Here is a 17,937-nt window from a genome sequence, read left to right on the forward strand (position 1 = left end):
GAGAAACCCTATCTCAAAACACCATAAAAAAGAAAAAATTGAATGGATCTCCTGATACTTGGGGGTGTGGGAGTACTCTAACCAACAAAGGGAAATATGGATAGCTCTATGAATACTGTCATCTGTAGAGCAATTATCTAGTAATACCCTGAGGAAAAAAGATGCTATAAACTAGAAATAAAATCACACTTGGAAGTTAACATAACTGGAAGTCACCTGTAGATATGTATGCTTAGAAACAAAACATTTTAAGAGAAAGTGGATGTTATTCTAAATTATGATTATTCAATATGTTCTATAATTTGATTGACATGCCATATCTATATATAAATATATAGAAAGATTCAGAGTTGGATGTGGAAAGTAACTTAATTTCTTTGACCAACTAAAGTTGATTTGAGTCTTTACAGATCTAACTTAAATTATATGAAAGTTGAATTATAATATTATGTTAGTACATTGAATTGATATATTATGTGTTATATAGTATATTATAAAGTTGGATTATAATAAATTATATTATATATGGGGGAATAGTTTATTTCCACATGTTTCCATCATTTGGGGGAAAAAAAGAGACATTGGGAGCCTCTGTGGCAGATGAACATTTAGAAAATATGCCAAAATTACATTACACACACATACAGTTTCGTAGTTGTAAGCAGGACAAAAATCCCACTGAGATGTGGAAATATTTTGGCGAAGATATTCTCGGCTTCTGGCATGAAAAAATGTTGGATATCTGACCTCCCCCTCCTGTGTTAGTGGTGACACTACGGGATTTCAACACTTGTAGAAGACGCTGTCTCTAAGAACCAAAACACAGGCTCCATGTTCTGTTTTCTGAGAGAGCCCAACAACCCAGACTATTTGATACAGGACTGACTACTGAATCCTTCCTTGTTGATAAGCCATGCAGGGCAACTGTAGAATAAGGGACCCTTCACAAAGTCTACAATTTTAATTACATTTCTTCCCCAAAACAATAAATGAATGGAAAACACTCATTTGTCACTTCACGTTTACAAGGAACTTGCCATTCATACCCTGGCTGGTCAGCTAGGCTCATCACAGCCTGGAAGCAGGTGGCCTCACAATGGAGACCATGTTTGAAATTTGGCTCCGTTCTCTCCCTGTCCCCTGAAATCCCCGTGTGGAAGCCTTGACTGAGAATGTGGCATGATTTTGGGAGCAGGGTCTTTTCAGGTATTGTACGTTAGTATGAGGTCACACTGGAATAAGATGGAGTCCTAACCTAATAGGTCTGATGGTCTTAAAAGAAAGAGAAATGTGGACTCAGCTATATGCACAGGAAAGATGCCACGTGAAGATGAAGGCTGCATGGGAATGGCACACACAGAAGGATGTCTGCTCAGGCTAGGGAATGTCAACTACTGCCAGGAAGCCAGCAGCTATGCGGGAGAGCAGGATTCTGTCACAGCCCTCAGGAGGAGCCAATCCTGCTCCCATTGGGGTCTTTCACAGTGAGACAACACATTTGCACTGTTTATGTCACTGTATTTGTAGCACTTTGTCACGGAAAACATTGCAAATTAATATGGACACCTCCTCGATTCTCACAGCTTATCACAAAGGCACTGATAAACCTGAGCCCACTCCCACCGGGCACTGTCTCCTTCAGAGTTCACAAAACTGCCACCGACTTATTCAGAAACATCCACAATGACATGCTGCCAATGACTAATACAGCATTCCATCAGTGGCACAGCAGTTACATCTGACACCGGCCCTTACCTTCTGCTTGCTCCTGTGTTTGGAGAGGCATTGTGGCCAGGAGGGGGTGGTGGGAACCAGGACTGTCTGTTAAGAAATAACACCCGTCATAAGCTTAGCGTTCGAACGGCTGATCCCACCCATCTGGGGGTGAGGGGTCAGCTGATAGCTAAAAAGGCAACAAGATAATTTTGACAGGAAGCCTTGGAAATAAAACGAGCGGCATTTCATAAATGGAGTATGAGGAAGGGATCTTGTACTTCAGGCTCTCCCCCCCCCCCCAAGTGTACTGCTTTTTTTCATTTCCTTTGACACCAAACAATGTGGACATTTCCTGGAAAAGTGAAAAGCTGGGAAAGAATACTAACTGTCTGGTCTAGATGGCAGGTTTGTGTGTGTTCACCACGTTAGCCTCCCTCCTTTTTTTAACCTTCCTGATCTAGTTCACAATGGAAACAACACCTTTATTCTCCAGTTAAAATATCATGTTCAAACTGTAAGACAGAACACCCTGACAAGGATATTAAGACAGACATGAACAACACAGCAGTGCTGACCTCGGCTTCCACATCTGCTAGAAACAAGACCTTATAGTGCAAGGATATAATCTCATTTAGCTGTAGCCAAGATCCCTGTTGAGAAGGCTACAATAAAAGGAATTAAGGGTAGTTACGTGGGCCAGGGACTATGAGGCTAAGGAGACCCAGCGTCCCGGCCAATATTCTGAAGTGAAATGATTTGAGTTGCTTAATACAAGTTTCGCCAGTTGATATAACTTCAACCTAGGCATAACTGTATGCTAAAAAGTCTTGTTGTGTTATATACCACACTTTCTTCATCTCCTCCATCGTTGGGTACCTCAGATTGTTTTTCACAGCTCAGCTCTTGTACTGGAGTAAACGCTGGTGTATTTGATTGTGTTCATTTTGGCTTTTAAAAAAAAACTAATTTCGGCTCGTTTGCTCTCTCTCTTTCTCCTGCTTTCGGTTGGCCACCAGCTACCCCCCTCTTCTCCTCTCCCCACCTCTCTGTCCCCCTCTCCTCTTCTGTTCCCGGTGCCTCTATGTCTCTTCCCTTCTCCCTCACTTCCTTTCTAAATAAACTCCTCATTTAAGCGAAACAAACAAACAACGTATTTTCTCATATGTGTGATTGTCTGTTGAGAATATTTCTTTCTGCACTCCGTTTCCTTCCCATTTATCTGGAATATATTAGCTTAGAGTCCTTTGAGTTAGTAATTTCTGTTTTATGAGTCACATAAAAACCATTTATGTGTGTGTATACACACACACACACACACACACACACACACGATGAAAACAGAGAAATTGTCTAAAAGAGCAAATAAAACACAAGGTCCCCAGAAAGGGTCTTGACTCTGCTTTAATGTAAATTAGCCTAAGCGTAAAGAGCCAGGGAGGATGCTATGGGTGCATGGTTATTGGTTATTCACCAATGGTCATCTCAAGTTAAGCCACGCCCTGGAGTGCAACTGTACGGAAGGCTGCTTGAAGTAGCATAGCTCTTAACACCTAAGCTCACCACCAACATCATCTAGAGGAGCCTGGAGTACAGCACAGCCAGAGGCGGATACCGGGTGCCCATCTTACCTCTTTTTCTTCACAGGGGTGGTAGCAGGCGTGGGGGCCGTCACGGGAGTGTTTGCATTAAAGGAGCCGCCCAGGGGCCTGTTTAATGGGTACAACAGGTCATTGCCTTCCTCTATCGTCTTCACCACCACCCCCCACCCCCGCCTTTGAAATACCATTGACTCATATCCCAGCCATATCTACAATAAAACATTTCACTTGAGGGTGGAAAGCAGTAAAGAAGAAAAGAACCCTCTTAGTTTACCTGTCCCGTACACTATCAGGCTTACATAGCTGGTTAAAACATGAAAAAGCAACTGGCTGTTTAGCACCTGGTGTTAACCGTGTGAAGTTCAGGCTAAACAGTTGTGACATGTTATAGATTAGTGTACTAGTGTTCTCTTAATTTCAGTATTTTGTTGTGACTGACAAGAGTTATTCTGGCTTTTTTGCATTAGAAATATCTTAAGAAAAAATTGAAAGATACACATTGGTAATCTCCATTTGGCATTTATTCTCCATTTTGGCATATGTTCACATCTGCAAAAAATAGCAATGACCCAGGGCGTGTTTTCCACATTAAGACTGGGATCCAGCATGAAACGCATTTTATCCATAAATACAGTTTTAAAGGTGACTAAGTTAAAGTTCATCCCATATGCCAGGGAACAGACATTTCATAAATTTGTGGTTTAATGACTCCCTGAGATTGCACTGAGGGGACACACTGATATGAGGGGCACTGGGGACCAAGGAGAGGTACAGGATGAGGGAAAGTTGGTTGCCTGAGAAACGGGAAATCAGGCCATTGTTTTTATGTGTACGGGTGTTTGGCCTGCATGCATTTCTGTGCAACACTTGCACTCATGGTGCAAGAGGAGGCCAGAAGATGTCATTAGACCCCCGGAACTGGAGTTACAGAGGGTTGTGAGCTGCCATTTGGATGCTAGGAATCAAAGCTGGGTCCTCTGAAAGATCAGCCAGGGCTCTTAACCTCTGAGCCCATTTTTAAATATAAGACTGAAGGCATTGATCTAAACTTGAGTGATTTTTTTTTTTTTTTAGAGTAATGATAGGTAAGCTTTTTCAGCACAAGTCCTTCATCCTTTGAAGCCTATTTTAGTTTTTCTCCTCTTGCCATCAGCTCTGCCAACACCACAGGGCCTACTTGGATTCCAGTGACACTTTGGCCTGAGGGCTGGAAGCTTCAATAGGACACACACACACACATATGTAGATATCTACATATGTGTGTGTGTGTGTGTGTGTGTGTGTGTGTGTATACACACACATGTATATATCCTATTTTAGATTCCAACCCCAGTTCTCCCTCCTACCTCCCTCGCCTGCCTCAGGCCCACCCACAGTCCACCCCTCCTCACAGGGAAGGGCTCCCATGAGGTGTGAACATAGTCTGGCACAATAGGTTGGGGCAGGGCCAGGCCCCTCTCCCATGCGTTAACACTGAGCATGGCGTCCCACCACGGGGAGTGGGCTCAACAAGCTAGTTCATGTACCAGGTTTGTATCGTGGTCCTACTGCCAGGGGCCCCTCAGCTAGTCCAGGGTTCACAACTGTCTCCCACATATGGAGGGGCCTAGACATCTTAATAGAGAGAGTCTCTATGGGCTTAGGGAGAAACCTGGTGCTAAGGAAGCCCCCAAGAACCCACGGCCTTGATCAAGGAAACACACGTCCGTTAGGAGAATACTTACGTCCTGGTTGATTCTTGGGTCCTCAACACAGACAGTGTTCTGAAAGAAGAAACGATGGCACAGTTTCAGCAACAGTGAAACCCTAGTTAGTTCTTCCTTTCCCTGTGCTTGTCCAATAATTAAAAAACTAGGAAAAACTAGAGGTGAGTTGAGAGGGAGAAATAGCGGCACTAGTTGAATAAATTTTGTGAGGTGCTTTCATGGTGTTTAAAATCTCCTGTACTAACTCCCAAGATACTCTATTTCTTCAGAAAAGTCATTATTATTATTAAAGTCCGATGTCTTGAGATGTTAGATTTGATCATTTCAAATGTAAAATTCCTAATCTTACCACCAGAGCGCCTTAACAGAGACACAGATGAGGTAAGAATGAGGGCCTCAGCAACGGAGCCTCCGGGTTTGGAAGCCGGGCAACATCTTATTCTGCCATGAGCAAAATCAAAGGTTTTACTTAAGAAATGTATACTAAAACTATGACGGGTAATGTGGCCTGCACAAGGCTTGCACCACATCAACCAGTCAACATTGCAGAAGGTAGCGAATACGGGATCTAAGCCCCGCCCCTAACCAAAGAGGCAGTAACAGTTAGTGGCTTCTAGAAAGTCGAGGATGAGAAAGCGTTGGTTGTCCGCCATGTTACTCTGATGGGTTAGGGTGCTGTCTTTGAGAGTGCTGTCCCTGGTGGGTTGGCAATGCTCCCGGGGATGATGGCACACAAATAACTACACAGGCAGCACAGATTTCACTTGGGCTGTACAAAGGAGCAATAACCACGCAGCGTAGGGGTGGGAGCTAGACAGACGGTTCAGCAGTGAAGAGCTCTGACCGCTCTTCCAGGGGCCTAGGTTCAATTCCCAAGACACACACGGCAGCTCTCACTCTCTTCTGGTCTCCTCCCAACACCAAGGCCTGCACATGGTACACAGATATACATGTAGGCAAAACACCCATGAGCACAAAATTAAAACAAGGAGGAAATGTGAAAGCAGACATTGGGGACAGGAAGAAGATCTAGGAGGAGTTAGAGGGAGGCATGGCAGTGAATATGATCAAAATGTATTGTGTGCATATATGAATTTTTTTCAATGAATTAACTATGTATGTTTTAATATATAGAGGCTAAAAATTTACATAAAGATATTAAACATGACTGAAAGTTGTTAGGTAAAAAAATAAGTAACACAAGCCAGGCATTGGTGGTGCACACTTTTAATCCCAGCACTTGGAAGGCAGAGGCAGGCAGAGCTCTGTGAGTTCGAGGCCAGCCTAGTCTACAGAGTGAGTTCCAGGACAGGCTCCAAAGCTACACAGAGAAACCCTGTCTGGAAAAAAAACAAAAAGTAAAAAGTAAATAAGTAACACTTAGAAAGGATTATATTGAGCCTTTTCTGAAGTCCATGAGTGCTGTGCCTATTGGTTAGTTGGTCACCCGAGCTTGGGGCATTAACTGTTTCAGGGTAAGCATGTCCATCTGACGCTGACACACAACACAGAAGTTTGCATAAACATTTAGCTTATCAAACTTCTTCCAAGTCTCTTTTCTGTCTCAACAATTTTATAGTTAATTGCCTTTTTTGTAAAGAGAACTTTTCTGGAAGGGGAATACTCTCTCAGCCTAGACACACGGGGGAGGGCCTGGGCCCTGCTCCAAATGATATGAAAGACTTTGAGGATCCCTCATGGAGGGCCTCACCCTCCCTGGGCAGTGGAAAGGGGATGGGATCGGGTTGGGTGGGGGCAGGGGAGGAGGGGAGGGTGAGGGAACTGGGATTGCCATGTAAAACAAGCTTGTTTCAAATTTAACTTTAAAAAATATTATCATAAAAAAAGTAAACCAGGGGAAAAAAAGAGAGAGAACTTTTCTGTGTTACATGTTACAATACTGGAAAGTAAAAGTTGACTGATGAGGCTATTGTTGTTCACCTTCCCAACTCATAGAGATCTTAACTCATTTACTATTTTTCATATTTTTGTAGTTCAATGAGAATACGTCCTACATTGGTAAAAAGGCATCAGTGAAATACTTCAGTCATCTTTTTAAAAATTCTGTAGCATACATATGGCCTTGTGTCTGCCAAACTAATTTCTTTTTGTCCTGAGCACACAGAAGCCACATTTACAAACTTAAATGGTCATAAAGTTGGAACCACTCAACTGGGTTCTAAAGAGTGTAGCTAGAGATGTTGTTACCCAGCCCAGACTCACCGTAAAATTCCCTGCATACATTTTATGCTCATCCTTCCCCTCCTGCTATAGTTTTGCTGCCCATGGGCTGAAGATGATAACATTAAAACATGGAAAGCATTTCAGAGAGTGCCTGAGTCACTCTGGACACTAGGCTGTCACGAGTCAAGCAATGATCCATTGTGTTAAATCATTTAGATTTGGGGAGAAGGGAGGATGGACTAAAAACACTCTATCTTGACAAATTAGTCTACTGAGGTTAGGCCGTAGGAGAGAACCTACTGCTATTATTCTGTTAAATGGACATATTATTAAATTAGCTCCTAATCACTATAACCAAACATGAATGCATCTGAGAAGCTTCTATTTTCAGTAGGCTGGGATTGACACATTGACTCACAACTGTAGTAAACGATGATTAACACAGAGACCCACAACCAGCTGACATGTAGGGAATAAGACACTGCAGAATATTCAGCCCCAAATGTTCACACCTGTACCACAGTCCCTCCTCTCAAAGCTCAGGGACCTCACTGCAGAAGAGGAGCCAGAAAGAGTGTAAGATACAGAAGCCGTGGGCGGATACAAGGAAACAGTGTGTTCTGGACACAGTGGGGCAGGTGAATACACACTCGCAGCAGTCATGACCATATGCACACAGCCTGTGCAAGCCCACTCCAGTCCAAACCCCAGCACCTTAAGGTGGGAGCTGGGCAGGAAGTTCCTTGGCAATTGTTATCTCGAAGAGAGAGGTGGTTTTCTCTAAAACTGTACCCCCTGAGACGTTGACCACACTCCGGTGGAAGAGCCCATATCAGCACAAATTAGTTTTGATAGGAAAAAACAAAGGAGGACGAGAGGTTGAGTGAGGGTGGTGGCCTGATGAGAATGTCCCCATAGGCTCATGTTTGAATACTTGGTCCCCGGTTGATGACCTGTTTGGGAAGGATTCGGAGGTGTGGCGTCACCAGGGGTGAGCACCATTCCCAATGTGCTCTCCCTTCTTCTGCCTCATGGCTGTGATCAAAATGTGAGCTCTCAGCTTCACCTGCCATCATGGACTCTAAGCCTTTGAAACCAGAAACCAATTAAATGCTCTTTTATAAGCCACCTTGGTCATGGAGCTTCATCAAAGCAATAAAAAAAAAGTAACTAATGCAGAAGCTAATGTGGAATGGTGAGACCTGGGTGTGGATGGGGGGAGAATATCATCAAAACAGGCTGTAGATAACATTTTTACTTCAAAGAAATGATTAAAAACAAACAAACAAAAAAGATCCAAGGGAAAGCTTTAAATCCACAATAGAACACTAGGGGGCGCCCTAACATAGTCTATTAAAATTAATCTCCACACTAGCTAAGATCTTTATTTTTGATGCCACATATTATTTAAACTCCTTTAGCACAGATCATGTTTCTAGCAACACTGCTTATATTTACAAGTAGTTTCCTAGGAACTGCTGCCTCTCCACCATTATAGTTGAAGAACCCAAGACCGGATAGTAAGGGCTGGTATTCCTCAGTTAAAATTTAACTAACAGATTCCATGCAGGGCCTATCCTACCCATACTCAATACTCTCACTAAAATCACAACTTATAAATAAATCCACTGTTCCCTCTGGGAAAAGACTATATCTAGCTAAGATGCAGTGAGTTGAGGAGAGAATTCGGTGTTCTGGGACTTTTCCTCCCTTGAGGTAAAATAACACCAGTAAACATTCCCACCCTCCCTGTGTCTTAGGAATGGGACTTGATGTTAGCACACAATGGGTTAAAAGCACTGACATGGTTCCCAAGCACCTCACCTGTCCAGTGTGTCATCAGATCTGTACCGGCTAATCGTGGCTTTCCGCTCCTCTCTCTCAGGTATTTTCCTATAGCAAACATAGTTACCAAGAGATAAAATTAGCTCACAAAACCTACCATAAATTTGACAAAATAGTGACCCACTTAACTAGGAAAGGTACATGTTAGCAAGGAAATACAAAGATGGCATACACATGTCTTCCACATTTTGCCTTGGATAAAATAAATTAGGTCAAACTCAGTTCCTGCTGCTGACACATGACACGTCACTGGTTCCAATGATTTCTCCGTGGTCTCACAAAGTGCAGGCATGTAGCATCCTCCCGTAGTGAAATGTAACATGCTCACACTGAAGCTCAGGAAATAGGACAGTAATAACCAGTGTATGCTCTTCTGAGCTGGAGGATCTGATCATCATGTGTGCTTTGCCCTGTTTTATTAGATGCTCTAAGCCCTCTTAGGGAACCAACTCCTACAAAGCTTTATTTAACATTCAGCACCATGGACAGGCACAAAAGCCAAACACTTGTAGCAGAACAAGCAGAGAAGGAACAGAAAACCCAGAAAGGAATGGAAAAGAGAGAGTGAAAGATGAAATGATGAATGTGTAAAAGGAAGAGCGATGACAGAAGTTAGGAGAGGAACAAAAGGAAAGAAAAAGCAGGAACAATGGAGGAGAAGAAAATAAAGAGAGGAGGCTCAACATCGAGAAACATGACCAAGCAAGATGAAAGCTAAAAATACTTTCACCCAATGGACCAAACAGAAGCAAGCTTAATGCTTCTCAGAGTCTTATGATCCACACAGAGCAAGCTTTCTGAGAAATCATGGTGTGATTTATTGTGTTTGTGCTTCTTAGTTTAATTTTTAAACTCAAAGTAGTATATAATTCTTTTAATTGGATGTAGGCAATATACAACACATTTTGCTAACTAAAAATGCATCTTGTTTCCCCACTAAGGACTAGAGGGACAAATTACAGACATATATCCCAAGGCAAAAGTGCATGATGTGGTAAAAGAAATTTGGGCAAAATTCAAGGAAGTAATATCTTGAGGAAACTGACTTTTAAATAGAAGAGCCAGAGGATTTCCTGATAAGGTTCAAAAAGATAAACAGATATGAGCGTTTACAGACAGGCTGATTAAACAGTGCAGTGAAGGCAAAAGCAAAGGAAAGGAAACTCTACTACATTTCTCAAATTCTGAAGACAACTTCCAAGCGAAGAAGGCATGAAGTCATAAGAAGGCCCTCTTTGAATGGTTTGTTGCAAAATGACAGAGTGCTGCCTATTATGTGAAAAGTTATGGATTCTGCTCTCAATATTTCAAAACAAACAGGAAAATACACAGAGCAAAAACATAAACAATCTTACAACAACAGCCAGCCCATCCACAAACACCATCACTTTAGATTGTGGTTGGCTTTGTTCTTCCTAGCTTTTAGCATAAGAGTAATGCTTCCTGAAGTTCTGTGACCAATGGACTGTGGGGAATTAGAGCGCTATCCATTATTTACTTTCATTTTCTCTTCTCCCCAACCTTCAACAGGGATGCAGATTGAGTGGAATCGGGAGTTGTCATGTATCCAGTTCTCAGCTCGATGTCTGGCTCCACGGATATTCCGTGGATGATATTAACCTGACTGGCATGATTTCATGATCTGTCTGAGGAACTACACAGTGAGATTTTCTAGTTTCAGATGATGGGGCCATGTTAGCTCAGCTGTTCCAGCTTTTTCTACACACTGTCTCCTCTGCTGGAAACCCCGCCCCTATGCCAGTCAACTGGCCTCACTTCAAAGCTTCCTCCTCATTCTGTAGGCAGTGACATCCACCAAAGACCACTTCCTTGGTGGGGTTTGGGATCATACAGGCCAAAGAAATCTCTCCCTGTTCTCTGTTTCCATGACTCTGTCATATATCTGTTTCATAGCTATTCTTTATGGTAAACCACAGTACTGTGGCTCATGATCTTTTCCATGAATGTAAGAGCTTCATACTGTCTGAGGTTGCCCATGCTTCCTTGGGCTCCCAGAACCCAGCAGATGCTCCAAGGTGGCTAAGTGACCACCACTTGGGGCTGAGTCCGGAAGTGACAAGCAGCATCATTTGGGCCAGTACCAGGAGAGTCTGTGGTATTCCTTATGGAGACTTATTCTATGATATTAGTTATGGGTCATCTCTAGGTTCACAAAACCCTGTTACTAGTGATAAAAGTTTGGTGTACTACTTTAGCCAAAATGCAAGAAGAAGAGTTCAGGAAACATATGATTTTAAATGTAAAGTTAGCATAGGTAGCATCAAGGTCCTAAGGTGCATGGTAGATATGCTGAGAAGACAAAGCTTGGTTCTCACTGCCACAATTTAAAATGGGAATGTGTGTTTTCCAGTGTTCCAGACAAACGCTATTTAACTGCATGGAACAATTTCCATTGGTTGCTGGGCTCAAATAATCAGTTTCTCTTTGCTTGGTGAAACAAGGGCCCACTGTAAACCAGATGCCAATCCCCAAAATAATGAAGTGTAAGGTGAAATCACAAAGGGTGACTCCCTAGACCATAGGACATTAAATTAAAATTCCTTCAGAAAAAAAAAAACTCCATTGGAAAATTGGTTATCATACTGATGGATCAATATTTTATTTTATAAAATAGAATTGTTTTAAAGTACTTTCAAAGATGGTAAATCAGAAAGTGGGGGCAAGGAACAAAATAGAACCAAGTATGTGGCATATGTCTAAAAATTGTCACAATGAAACCTATTATTTTTATACTAACTTTAAAAACAATTAAGACCAGCAGTTGAGCTGAAAGCTGGTAAGTTAGGTACCTTTAGAACAGGTCAAATTTGTGAAAAGGTTTGAAATGGTTAACAGAAATTCACACTTATAAGATTCAAGAAAGGATACTTATCAAGGTGTATACTTAGTTATTTTATTTTTAATCCACACTCCCTTACCAATGACTTCTTACTGGGGCACAAATACAAGCCACTGCACCCGATGAAACTTGACTGCGATGAATATTTAGGTTCTTCTAACAGGTGTGGCTGTCCCTAAACCTGTGAGCGCAAGCCTGCACCCATGAGAATATTATCTGCCTGATGGATCTGAGATTGTTCACATCACTGTGACTCCTCGTTTTATCTGAATGTTACTATTGATCCATACCTGTCAGTCTACTTACTAACACGGATAAGTCAGTGTTTTGCCACAAGCCTATGGCTTTCATCAAAGAACTGTGTCGCCCCACATAGCATATGAGCTCTGAAGCTGCTTCTGTAGTTTTGGCTTCCTTTCCCTACATATCAAAGATGTCTTCTCTGGGCATGTTCTTATGAGAGCCATTTCTCTCCCTGCCAGTGCAGTGGGATAAGTTGATTTATGAGCCTCCTGCAGGCCATAGTTCTGGGAGCTGACCCAGTGCAATTTTCTGGAACAAAGCCCTAATAATATGCCAGGTACCGTTTTTGCACGTGTATGTGTTGAAGAAAGCCCAAGGCTCGCTACAAGTACTCATCGGGCTTGAGTAGGTTTTCTCTCTGAACCTCCATTTTTGTTTTAAGTGATGTAATTGTTAGTTAGAGATGCTCACCTGTCCAGTGCATCGTGGGAGTTATGCCGGTTGAGCACCACCCTGCCATAATTTTCATCTCTGCAGAGAAAGACCCAAATTAAGTTACATCAAAAGTTACCATAATGTTTGCTAAGCACTAAATAAGAGAGACAGGAAGAGAGTGTACAACTTCAGGCAAGGCTAATTTATTTTACTCCGTGCCTAAGAGTACAGCATAAATCTAAATTAACCAGTCACAACTTGCAGGAGTAGAGTGGAGCGAAACAAGTTTGACAGTACAAAAGGCCATTTGTCCCATGAGATTTCCTCATGATTCAACAATGAGTCAGTGCCTTGTTTGTTGTGATTGCTTTCTTTCTTTTTAACCAGAGTATGGGAACATAAGGCCATGGACTTTGTGTGTATTGGCTCTTTCCCACAAGAAGAAAGGACAGAAGAATTCTACAAACGTTCTTCAGGTTTAATTAAAGCCTGTTATGCCTGCACATTTTGATGGATTTGAGCATTTACCTTGACCAAATATAGGGGAACAAGTACTAATGTTTCAAATGGGGGAGATTAGTCACTTGCAGGAGACAAAGCCCACTTTGGGGACCATGGGAACGCATGTGCCTTAAAATGACTTCTGAATGAGAAGGGGAAGACATTGCCTATACTAGTCAGATGAGGTCATTCGTCAGAGATTTTGTGGCTTTCCTAAAATCACATGGTTACCAAGTGACAACGGTGGCTTAGGACAGATCCTTGTTTCCTGTCCTCTATACTCTTTACAGTCAACCCTTCAGCAGAATTTTATACATGAGTTGCCAAAGCTATGCCCTTCCTACTTTATAGAGTGGACACGGAAGTGCAAGCAACATTAGGAAGTAGCCTTGAAAGCCAGCAGAGGACAAGTGCCTCATCTCCTTCCCGCCAACCCCCCAAACCTGAAACACCACATTTCTCTGCTTGAGCATTACCATTAATGTTACCCAACATTCTGAAACTATGTTTAATAAAGCTATAAAGGAAACTGGAGCCGATAATTAAAAAGAAAGGTGAGCAGAGAGACTGAAACAAAATAGCAAAGCATACACCCTCAGCAGGCTGTGGAGGGAAAGTCCCCTCTTTCCTGCCATTCTGCAAGATTCAAGAAAGCAGAGCAGGTACCGGGCACGTTCTCACCTGAAAACAAACCACAGCACACAGCCCAGAACCAGGCCAGTGGGAGCTAGAAAAGTACCAGAGCCAATTTCCCCTTCACTCTGCAGCTACCATGCCATCCAAGCTAGCTTCCCTGGGCCTGATTAGGAGGCTCACTTGGCATAGAATCAACATTCCTACCTACCATGATTTATTGCAGGCATCTCTACCTTCACCCCTCTGCATAAATGCTTGGAAGCCAAACTTTATTACTTACATTTGTTATGACATGGCCACTACAGAAAAGGAGAAGTACTCTCACAGAAGAACTAAGTGCAGATTTGTGGGAAGGAGAGATTGTGGTCCAACAGTGCTCAGTCTAACAGTGATTGAGTCTCTGCACATCACTAACAGTCCTTAATAAGATACAATAACAGAAGGCAACAGATGCTTTTACTACTTATTGCCTGTCATAAGTATGTTCCTCAAATAAGCATGTTTGGATAGTGTGTAAAAGTTAGATGCAGTCTCTCAACTTAGGGCTGCTAACACACAGTGTGTTTGAGAGTTTTGGCTGTGAGGTCTATCCCTCACACTTCAGGATGTTTAACAATACTTTGGACTTCTTCTCACTAAGTGTTAGGGTTATTTCCCAATTTGGTGACCAAAAAGCACCTCCCAACACTGCCAAATATCCCCTGAGGTAAGATTGCCTCTGATTAAAAGACTGGAATAATGTGCAGGCTTAATTTTTCAGTCTGATTTGTATGTAAGGATCACAGGTAGATGTTAAGGCATTTGACCACCTGTTGACTTTAAATTGTAAAGTGGTTTGGTAACACGGGCTAGACTCATAACCATGGTGCTATTCACAAGGTACAAGAAGGTTTACTTGTTTGACACAAGTTAAAGCAAATATGTATTTCTTTAAAAAAAAAAAAACTGGCATAATGGAAAGACAATGGATCATATTAAAATATCAATTCCACTGTGTGCCATTTGGACAAATGACATAGCTTCCCAGAGCTGTAGATTTCTCTCCTATAAAATAAGATTACAATACCTACCTCATATGTTTATAAGACCTTGTGATGCTTCATAAACCAGATACCAAACACAAAGCTTAACACATAAAGAAATTACAAACTGTATCCATGGCTATGCATCATTTATAATTCATAACTAATTAATGATAAAGATGGACCTGGGTTATATGCACACCTATCATAAATCTGTTGTGCAATAATCTTTTCGTACACTGTGAATGTGTGTCACTCTGATTGGTTTAACGAAAAGCTGAGTGGCCAATAAGAAGATACACTTGTAAATCTGAAAAGTTACTGGCACGATCAATACAACATAGAGGGGATTAACCGCTGCCTTTTGGGGAACTGGGATGTCTTGCTTTCTTTCCAGCGCACAAAGGGTGAGCAGACACCTATTCCAGGTGATAGTCGTGCTCCCCTCTGTAATAGCTCACATTATTTTATATGTGCAGGTTTTCTTAAGAATGTGGTACCACTGATTCATGTTCACCAAATCGTTCAAAAATGAGACTATGCAGTCAAGTGCTTTTTAGATGGCCCTATCATCCAGCCACCGCTCCTCCCCCTCCACGCTTACTTTTCCTCCTCGGGGCGTTTCTTTATCCAGCTGTTATCCTGTAAGAAAGCCCTTCTTTTGTTCACATCATGAAAACCCTGCTGTCTCAGTGGCGCCCCCTGGGTGCGCTTCGTATCTATGAAGAGAAATACAACAGCCGCGGTTCAGAGAAGCACAATGTGGGGCGTTCACCAGAAGGTCTTGAGAGCAGCATCTTGTTGGCCTCCTCTGCACCGGCAAGTCTAGTAGCAGGGTGCCCCAGCAAGAAAGAACAAATCCCACACCCCATCAGCAAAGATAACAAATAAAACTGCTCAGGTGCCAACTGAAACCTCCAGAGCAGCTCAGGAGGCCCCGTCTGAGGCCCAGAGATTGCAGGATCGTTAGGCTGAGACAAACCCAAGTAGGGCTTAGTGGCCAGCCATTCTGCCCAATAGAAATGTGCCTTAGAAAGACACTGTGACTCGGGTGCACTTGATGACACATCTCACAGGCACCAGGGCACCAAAAGACTTTTGTGTTGATTTTTAAGTTTTTTAAATTACAGTGGCACAAATGAAAACTATAGCATTTTAAACACGTATTTTAATATTTTAAAGAATTTCAAAAATGAGTACTATGTTTACATCACATTCTCTTCCCCATCTCAATTCTTACTTTAAAAAAAAAAAAAAAAAAAGCCTAACTTAGGCAAAGCTAATATAATGAGGCCATTGTAAACAATGCACATCTAAAGTAAAAACTTATGATCTACTAGTTGCTTGTCTTATATCTTAAAGGTTTTTTACTACTATTTTAGTAAACATTATCTGCATTACCATTTCCAGTGGGAGACTTTTTTCTTGAGGAAAAATCCGACATGCTGGATTGCAGTGAGGATCTAAAATAAAAATGGGGATGAGAGAAAAACACAGTGATGACATTAAGAACCTTCAAGGAGCAATTGAATTGCTAAGATATATTTTTCAGTGATGGTGGCAAAGCCTGCAAATATAACAAATGCTACATAAAGCGCCTTCCGAGAATTTGAGGCTATAACTGTTCCAAGGAACTTATTTTACTTATTTTATACACGGAAAAAATGAGGCCCAGAGTGTTTCACATCCCCAGGGCTATAAAACACGCAATTAAATCAATCCAGTTTTCGATTGATTCATTGATCAATCCATGAGTGTGCACTGAGTACCTGCATTGAGCCTGTCCCTGAGATACCAATAGAAGAAGCAAGCACGATGTCAGACAAGTGTTTGGTCATGGTAGATGGACAGAATGGCAGAGGGGAAGAAGGCCGTAAGACGGACTTACTGATCCCTTCTAGGAAAATCAAAGTAAACCCAGGCAACTGGTGGCCATGAGAAGGGAAGTAGCAGGGTGCACAGATCTAGGGAAGCCCTGGAGATTCTAAACAACCATCCCATGGGGAATCTCCAGGGTCCCTAGCCTTGGCCAGCCACCATTATTAAAGTCTGAACAGCTTAATACAACCCAATCTCAGTTCTTCTGCAACTGATGCCATTTCCCAGAAGCTGTTCATAGCCCCTTCTTATATTTACATGTGTTAAAAAAAAAAAACTGTATTTGATAGGAGCCAGCACAATTTCTCAGCAGGTAAAGGCAACTGTCACCAAGCCCGTAACCCGAATTTAATCCACATAATCTGTACTCAAATGGGTGGAAGGAGAGAACTGACTCCCATTGGTTGTCTTCTGGCCTCCACACATGTGGGCAAGCATACACAGACTCACATAAGAAATAAATGTTAATCCCAGCACTCGGGAGGCAGAGGCAGGTGGGTGTCTGTGAGTTCGAGGTCAGGCTGGTCTACAAAGGTAGTTCCAGGACAGGCTCCAAAGCCACGGAAAAACCCTGTCTCAAAAACTAATAAATAAATAAATAAATAAATAAAATAAATGAAAACGGATCCTTAAAGACTATGGTAGCATAAACACAATTGTGACTGGCTGTAGTATTTGTGTTCATGCTTTTATCCGCTTCTTAAAAGAAATTAAAATGAGAACTAAAAGAAATTAAAATGAGAACACACGAGAATTTTAGGAGCATTGCAGACCTTAGGCACTGGGCCTAGTCAGTCTCCAGTTACCCTCAAAGTGGGGTTTACAGCTGTAAATCCAGAAAGTCCCAAGCAAATGGGGACAGCTAGTCACACTAGATAGGTACTCAAGTCCTTTGTGGCATCCATCTCACCAGACAGCGTACTGAACTTGAAGGACCACTCAGTCTTAACTAAGAAGTAAACTCTATGTCCAGTTTATCACATTCGAGTTCTACAATCATAACCCTGAACTCTCCCCATGAAACAGAGATAATTAAACTTGTCACCTACCTCAAAAGGTCATCGTGATGATAATGATCAAATGAATAATGTTCACACACAAAAAAGTACCTTGCTAAAATATAAATGCTTCTTAGCACAGTATTATCAGCTATCGTACAACCTGGAAATGCTAAAGTCCTCTACCTCCATCTTTTGATGTCAAAAGTACTTCCATCCATATTGTCATGGCCATAAGGACATGTCCATGTAACCTGGAAATGACTGATGTCCAGCCCCTTGTCTCAAGGCAGAGACAATTCTGTGAGGATAATG

At 42.0% G+C, this 17,937-nt stretch overlaps 1 protein-coding gene across 1 annotated transcript in view; it reads right to left on the reverse strand.

The window, feature by feature from the left end:
• Scel (sciellin) overlaps window positions 1-16,205 on the reverse strand; it is a 72,045-nt gene extending 55,840 nt beyond the window's left edge. The window contains 7 exon segments of the mRNA XM_051195257.1: window positions 1,756-1,821; window positions 3,345-3,422; window positions 5,039-5,077; window positions 9,029-9,097; window positions 12,624-12,683; window positions 15,351-15,465; window positions 16,148-16,205. Of these exon segments, the coding sequence (XP_051051214.1) occupies window positions 1,756-1,821; window positions 3,345-3,422; window positions 5,039-5,077; window positions 9,029-9,097; window positions 12,624-12,683; window positions 15,351-15,465; window positions 16,148-16,190 (470 nt within the window). The 5' untranslated portion in view covers window positions 16,191-16,205.
• Between the last annotated feature and the right edge of the window lie 1,732 nt (window positions 16,206-17,937).

This window comes from Phodopus roborovskii, unplaced genomic scaffold, assembly GCF_943737965.1.
Source record: "Phodopus roborovskii unplaced genomic scaffold, PHOROB, whole genome shotgun sequence".
NCBI classification, from domain to species: Eukaryota; Metazoa; Chordata; class Mammalia; order Rodentia; family Cricetidae; genus Phodopus; species Phodopus roborovskii.